The sequence below is a fragment of the Phalaenopsis equestris genome, unplaced genomic scaffold (assembly GCF_001263595.1).
Source record: "Phalaenopsis equestris unplaced genomic scaffold, ASM126359v1 Scaffold000347, whole genome shotgun sequence".
Lineage (NCBI taxonomy): Eukaryota > Viridiplantae > Streptophyta > Magnoliopsida > Asparagales > Orchidaceae > Phalaenopsis > Phalaenopsis equestris.
In genome coordinates, this window is record NW_018164789.1 from 1,869,650 (window position 1) to 1,878,024 (window position 8,375).

The 8,375-nt window shown below is 34.0% G+C and overlaps 1 protein-coding gene across 2 annotated transcripts in view; it reads left to right on the plus strand.

The window, feature by feature from the left end:
* The window catches only part of LOC110026063 (DNA mismatch repair protein MSH7), a 49,156-nt gene that overhangs the window by 19,053 nt on the left and 21,728 nt on the right, over positions 1-8,375 (plus strand). For both annotated transcript variants that reach the window (XM_020726840.1, XM_020726841.1), the window contains exons 7-9: positions 1,224-1,349; positions 1,420-1,453; positions 1,543-1,590. In XM_020726840.1, coding sequence (XP_020582499.1) covers positions 1,224-1,349; positions 1,420-1,453; positions 1,543-1,590 — 208 coding nt within the window. The remainder of the gene's footprint in view (positions 1-1,223; positions 1,350-1,419; positions 1,454-1,542; positions 1,591-8,375) is intronic.

Here is an 8,375-nt window from a genome sequence, read left to right on the forward strand (position 1 = left end):
ATATATACGTAAATTAAAACGTCCTTCCGAAGCGGGCGATGAAATTTCAATTCCGGTTGCCGACAGCTTCTTACGGGCGACCCCCCCAAAATAACCTTTCTTTGTTTTTTGTGCCGACAATACGTCATTACAACTCATTATTACGACCTATGTGGCTCACAGGTCATGCAGTTTCCAACTACGTCTTTTGCGACCTATTAACATTATTATAGTTCACCACTACGATTTACGTGACCAACTACGACACACATGATTCATAGGCTCATGCAGCTCTCAAATATGACCTCTATAGCTTGCGAACATTTTTATAACTCACCACCTCCACCTACGTGACTAAGGCACACGTGGATCACAACTTCTGAAGCAACCGTCTACAATCTATATAATCAACTACTACCAAGCTTTCAACTACAACCTCTTTGACAAAGTCAGTGCTACAATCACCACCTACACCATTTATTGCGGGCTACTGCCTTTATAGAAATTGTAGCCCTTACAACTTGCTATTGCCGAGAAATACATTTATTACTGTCAGATTACGATTATTATCGATGAACTATCATTGCACATCAACTTTATAACTCAATATTTTTTAATTCAGGATAAGAGCAATCATATGTACTTATAATTATATAGTGAATCATTTCAATTGGGTTAAACATTGTAGTTCTTTTCCCTTTTCATGGTTTTTCATGTAAAAAGTCTTGGTCTCCTCCCGCTTCTCATTTTTTTGTGTGTTGATTCTTTGTCCAATACTAAGACGCTAAATTATTACTCTATTATTGTGAATCTTCTGGAACGCAATAATACTACCCATCTTGGTCACGCTTCGGTAGTTGCTCTTGAGTTCAACTTTCACGAGGTAGGGCTGGAAGGAAGAATGAATGATTTGGATATTATATTCATGTATGAGCAATGTGTTGATTGCTAGATTGAAATAGTTTTCTTGTGTGGTTGGAATTATTCTGTCTCAAAATACAAATCTGAAGGTTTTGGATATAGCATATTTTTTTTTTTTAATAATTTTGAAATAGTGAAGTTTGAGTAAAATATTTCAAAAGTGGAACATGTTAGTTTGGCATTCAACTCTAAAACAATCTTTAGTTATTTCCTCTTTTGAAAGCTATCTTTTACCAGTATAGCCACGCTATACTGTAGGTAAATAAGTTGCATGTTTCTTCATTGTAATGCTCAGTATTAATTTACCAACTTCTGTTTTATAGGGACAATCAAATAATGGTTCCACTGTTTATGGATTTGCTTTTCTGGATTATGCTGCTTTAAAATTTTGGGTTGGCTCTTTTATTGATGATGGTTCCTATGCGGCACTGGGGGCTTTGTTAGTGCAAGTAAGTTTATACTTATTTCTTATTTTTTAGTTTTTTGGACGTTTGTGCCAAAACTGTATAATTTTCTCAGGTTTCACCCAGGGAAGTTCTCTATGAAAAATCTGGTAAAAATGTGCACAATCCTTTATTCTCTGATTATTTCTATTGTATTTGCCTGCGAATTTTTTAACATTCATCAGTTTCAATGTTGCAGGACTCTCTAAAGAAACTCATAAGGCACTTATGAAATATGCTTCAAAAGGTGGCTATTTATGTGCAAAATGTGAATTTTCTGTTGCTGATTATATTTGCTGTATTTGACTATATTGAGAGCCAGTTTATCATTTGAACCAAACATATGCTAACGGCAAATTGATTAGGTCGGACTAAGCCAGGCTGAAGCAAAATTTAGAACACCTTGTCAGAAATAGGCGCTGGCATGCCTTTAATATTCATGGAGATTTAATTGGGCTGTTCTACTTTATTTTGTTATTTGTTTGTTGGATTTTTTTTTTTTCTGCATTTCAAGGACAAATTTTAAAATGGGACTGTATGTATTAAGCTATTCGTAAGTAGAACACCTAAAAAAAAGTGCGTTTCATTTAAAATTTTTTTTTTAAATAAAATGCGACTTTAAGTGTGTTTTAATAATTTTTTTTTTTAGTACATACATACATACATATGTATATATATATATTGAAAGCCCAAAGACTAATATATTAAATAAAAAGCTGGGTACAGATAGATTTTGTAGAAGGTCCCAAATATGACACCCAACCTACACAAAAACCACCAAATCAAATGGTTCAAAAAAAAAGGAGAAAATACAGCAAAAAACATAAGAGATTTAAATAAAAAACCAAAATGTTTCAAAATAAAAGTAGGTAGCTGGAGAGCGACCCGATTTTGCCTTGCCTCTGCCTCTAGTTCTAGGGAAGGAGCCAGCTAATAAATTAGTCAGATGAGTGTCATTGCCAGTAGTAACCAATGTATAATCCAATAGATTCCCTAGCTCGAGTCGTCCTCCGTTCTTTTTCTTCCTCCTCGTGTAGATCTACCATTCCTCATCCGAAGATTGACTCACCTGGTCATCAGATAGTCTGAAGTGTGCAAGATATGTGTAGGTTATTGAACATTAGAAGCAACTATTTATTGTACCAGCTGATCTTCTATCAAGTTGAAAGAGCACTCTCGTGTGTCTTGGCATATAAGTGGATATTCTTCAATAATAGTAAGTGGTATCAACACATTTGGATTTGTACAATTGCGATGTTGGAAAGAGGATCAGATTGGACTTTCTCAGCAATGGTGGTAGATGACTGATCTTTAGCGATATTCAACCTTAGATGACGATGCAAGCGATAGCAAATAGTATAACTATGACCAAACCTGCTACAATGAGAGTAATAAGGATGATGTGATTCTATTTCAACATTTTGCCAATACCCGGTGTGAATAGTGTCAATCCATATTTCATCCGGAGCTGGTTGAGTGATATCTCTCAACGAATACACAAACCACTGAGGGTCTGGTGACAGAAAGAGTAGGACTATCCACCTTGAGAGACTTACCGTAAGCAGTTGCTAAAGAGTAGAGGATTTCCATGTTGAACTGTAATTTTAACCTCAAAAACTTTATCCAATCTTGAATGATAAGGGATTCCGCTTTTGGATTAAAATCGACAGTCCACTTCAGAATTTTCACAAAACAATTATCGATCTTGATAGCTTTTCAAGAGAAAATGCGTGTAATCGACATCGTAGCTGAATAAGTATATGTCGACCGTCTAGTAGACCAATGTTTCAACTGCCAAATAGTTTCATAGCATCAAATTCTTTTCTAATGATCTCCAGTTTTGGGTGACCATAAAGGAATTTCCCAACTAAAGAAAAACGCCAAGAGGACGCTAAATTACTAGTTTCAATCTCAGTGAGAATAAGTGCAGACTTCCCATTTTTTTTCCAAGCTTTTTAATAAAAGTGTGTTCACCGCCATCTTCAAGAGCCTCGTGGTATGATTGTGGAACATTGCAGGACTTATCGATAGCAAAAGCAGACTTTGGAGGAGGGGTACGAGGAGGAATGGGCAAGTCGCCGGCAGGGCATTTGCATAGGAACGGAGCGTCGACGCCATCTCCCTCACAAGAGTCAGGAAAGAAATGGTCTGACGGGCCGCAAGGAAGTGAGGAAACTGTTGGTGCTGTCGGGCTCGGGTCGTCTGGAGCGAGATGACTGTAGCGCCTACGTCTAAGGGAACATACGCAAGATAGGGTCGTCTGGAGCGAGACGACTCTAGCGCCTTCGTCTACAGGCAAGACTGGCTACAGCTACGGGAACAGACGACGACGGAGGAGCAATTGTGTTTGAGTGTGTCAGTGGAAGATGAAAAAGAAGTCGCAGAAGCTTAGCGTCGAAACAGACGACGACGCTAAAAATGCGAGCTGATAGAGGAGATGCTCGGCGTCGAAACAGGCGAATAGACGAAACAAACACAGTTGAGAACCGATGAGATGCGAGCCCTTTTCCTTCGATTGCTTCTGAATCATACGCGATTGAATCATTGATGACCGAAATCGTCATTTGAAACCCTAGCAGTGACAATGGATATATATTAAAATTAAATTTGTAAATATATGTAAATTAAAAAAAAAAATGATTGAATTGTGTAGGTGTGAATGAAATTAAGTTACATATGGTTAGATTGGTTATACTTGAGAGTGTAAAAGAGTTGAGTCAATTTTGAGCCACCCTAAATTTGTGCTTAAATTTGATTAATTAATTAAGGCTGAGGTTAAGTTAGAGCTTATTTCTACGAGTTCGAGCTGACACAAAAGCCTACTAGGTCACGCTCTTTGAAATTTGAGGTGAAGTTCGAGCTTAATGTTGAAGAAAATGATAATTTCAATTTCAAAATTTGTACTTAGTTGTATTCACTGTCAAACATAATTTAATATTTTATTGTAAAATCAAGCTATTTTAATATATATTGATTTTGTTATGAAATCTAATAAATTTAAATAAGTAGCAGTGAATGCATTAAATTCAAAATAAGTTCAAAGTACATTAAAATAGGTTTGATTTTATAAGAAAAATTCAGATTTTATTTAACATTGAATACAACATAGTAGAAATTTTAAATTTGAAAAGATTTTCTTCTTCGATATTAAGCTTGAATTTTACCTCGAATTTCAAAGAGCATGACCTCGCAGGCTAACAAGCCTGCTCAAACTCGTAGAATTAAGCTCCAATGTCGTCTGCACATTGATTAATCAATCAATTTTAAGCTTAAGCTTGGGGTGGCTTGAAATTAACTCGGCTTGTTTATGCTCCTAAATCTAACCGATCTAACCATACGATATTTAATTTCATTTGTAACACAATTCAATCATAAATTTTTTTATTAACTCTTATTTAAAAAATTAATTTTGAAATTATATATGTCCACACATACACTTTATAATTATTATTACTTTTATGAATCGTTTTCAATTGTATTTTATTTATCAAATAATTTTTAAATGAAACACACTTCATAGGTGAATTTTAGTCCCCTTATTTATATGTCTTTTTTTCAATATGATTTTTCTTGTTTCAGCATTTGTGGTCTCATGTTGGTGGTTGCGTCTGTTATTTTGATCAGTAGATTCATTTAGTGAATTATTGACAGTTGCATGAGAAAGGGATGACACAGAATAAATAATCTTTGGAAATATTGGGCATTGACATGTTTATCTAACTATTTGGTTGCTTTTTTGTATGCTACATTCATTTTTATAGTGCCATGTGACATGTAAATTTTTCTATTTCAATGTTTGTGCATAACTTCTAGCCATATTATTTTTAATCTATTTTTTTTCTTAATCCTCACACAACTGGTGTAATATATATGATGCTGGTTGTGGCTTTCGGCAGGGCTGCCCCTCTTATTGTACTTGTTTATTCTTTTGTCTGAACTTCTCTCCAAGACTCTTTGACAACAACTTGTTGGGATCTCTCTTATCAAAGGTGGCATCAACATCTGTCATTTACTTTATGCGACATATTATTATTTGCAGATGCTTCTGTAAGTACAACAAAATGCCTACAAAAAACCCTCTCTAAGTTGACCGGTCAGAAGATTAATGGGGCAAAATCTTCTATCATTTTTGGCAGAAAAATCGTTAATTAGAAGATTAATGAGGCAATTCCATCATTTTTATCAGAAAAATTGTTATTTCGAAGGAGAATCGTATTGCTAGATTGCTGGGATTCAGGAAGGCGGAGGAATTCGACTACCTTGGAGTTAAGCTCATTATGAGAACTTTAAAGAAAAATGACTACAACAAGCTCATCAACAATGCTACCACAAAAATCCAAGCATGGGGAGACCACCACCTTTCAATTGCTAGGAGAATAACTCTGATTAAATCCTCTTTTAGTGGTGCCTATGTTTCTCATCACCCATATCGATGTTCCCTCATCGCTCTCCAAGGAAATGAAAGAATTGCAAGGACTTCTTGTGGAGCAACATTCCATCTCACAAGTCTCCATGATATTACCTAGGACCGATTATGAATCGAGACCAACATGGATGGCTTGACTTTCACTTGACTGAACTTTGACGCAGCTCTTTAAGGGCACTGTTGGCTTGGGTTTCCTTAACTGCGCCAATTTGTTCCCTTATAATTGCATTGTAGAGATTTGTGGGCTTGATGCCTCAATAACACCAACAACGACGACGACAACAAACTTTTTTCCCATTTAGTGGTGTCGGCTGCATGAATCTTTTTTCTCTATTGTGTCATATTGAGTGTCATGTTTTCATTTAATTCTAATAAATTAAAACCAATTTTTAGACAATATGCCCAAATCTTTCTAGGTCTACCTCAACCTTTCTTAACATAAGTCAACTCTAAAACATCTACTCCTCTAACCAGATCATCAGATGGTCGACATTTAATATGACCAAACCATCCAAGACAATTCTCTCAAATTTTTTCCGTCACTGGAGGTACACCAACTCTATCACATATATATTCATTTCGCATTTTGTTTCTAAGTGTAAAGCCACTTATCCACCTAAGCACTCTTATCTCGACAACACTTAACTTAGTTTTATGTTTTTATTTTACAAGCCAACATTATGAGCCATCGAGCATTGTAGGTCTCATCACCATTTTATAAAATTTTCCTTTCACTAAGTGACACTTTTCTATCACACAATACGCTCGATGCATTTCTCCACTTCAACAAACTAATTTGAATTTTACTAATATCATCCCCATTTATATCACCATCAATTTGAACGATAGACCCGAGATATCTAAAATGTTCACACCTTTAAATGATTTGATCACCCATAGTTACAACTATGTCTCTATAGCTACTACTATTAAAATTACATTCCATGTATTCAATTTTTGTTCTACTCAAACGAAGGCCTTTAGAATCCAATGTAGACCTCCATAGTTCAAGTTTTTTCTGTGCTCTTTCTCTGGTCTTATCCACAAGAAGGATATCATTAGCGAAAAACATACACCAAGCTAGATGCTTCTGTAATTGTCCATTAAGAGCGTCCATAACTAAAGCAAAAAAGAAATGTGCTTAAAGCCGACTCTTAATGTAATCCAACTGAAATAGGAAAATATTTGGTCAATATTCTTTTTGTACGAATCTCTAGGATACATATCTTTAATGACTTGAATATAAGTCATATCAACATCTTTCTTCTCTGGAACTCTTCAAAGGATATCTTAGAACCTTATCGTAAGCTTTTTCTAAATCAACAAACATCATATGTAGATCCTCCTTATTCTCCATGTATTTCTCTATCAAACCTCTCAATAAATTTATAGATTTCATAATAGACTTGCCTAACATAAATTCAAGCTAATTATGAGAAATCTTTGTAATTTTTTTTAACCTATGTTCAATTACCCGTTCCCAAAATTTTAAAGTATGATACTTCAACTTAATTCCTCTATAATTTGCACACTATTGTGCATTCCTTTTGTTCTTAAAGATGGGGACCAAAATACTCTCCCTCCACTCAGAATTTTTTTTAATTTTTAAAATAATATTAAAGAGTTTAGTAAGTCAAGTAATTCCTAAATCTTCTAAATTTTTCCACACTTTGATTGTGATATCATCAGATCCTGTAGACTTTTCATCGTTGGTCTTCTTTAAAACCCCTTAACTTATTTTTTATTAATGCGACGTTTAAAATGAAACATATTATTATTATCAATGATATTAAGACCCCTAAAGTCGATTGTATTTTTAAAAACTTCATTGAAAAGTTTATCAAATTACCTTACCCATTATGATAAATTTCTTTTTTCAAGAAAAAAATACTTTAATTTTCATCTTTAATGTACTTTACTTGAGTTAGATCTTACTTTTCTCTTTGTTTTGCTAATTTATACATTTATTTTTCACCCTTTTTAGTATATAATTTATTATAAAGATCTCTCAAAACATAGTTTTTAGCGTCATAGATTGTTCTCTTAGAGTCCATAAGGTCTATTTTATTTTTTTCGCAATTCTCTAAGCTTTTACATTTAATTCAATTTTATCACTACTGTTATAAAAAAAATTCTTAATTTTATTTTTTCTTGCACAATATTATTTCACCACAAACTATTTTTATTCCTAGAAATATTTTCTTTTGATTCTCCAAGTATATCTTTTGTCACTTGTTTAATAGTGTTTTTTATTTTATCCTAAAGAGAATTTGTTTCTTAATTAACATCTCAAATCTTGAAATTTTAAAGTTTACTGAAAAAATAGTTTTATGTCTTTTACACTTAGATGAGAATGATTAGGTGGATGAGTGACTTTACACTTAGAAACCAAATGCGAAATGAATATTTCCGTGATAGGGTTGGTGTAGCTTCTGTGACAGACAAAATTAGAGAAACCATTTAGGAGAGTAGATGTTTTAGATTCGACTTATGTTAAGAAAATCAGAGGCTAGACTTAGGAAGACTTGGGCTTATTGTATAAACAATGATCTTAATTTATTAGAACTAAATGAAAATATGACACTAAATAGGACATGACACTAAAT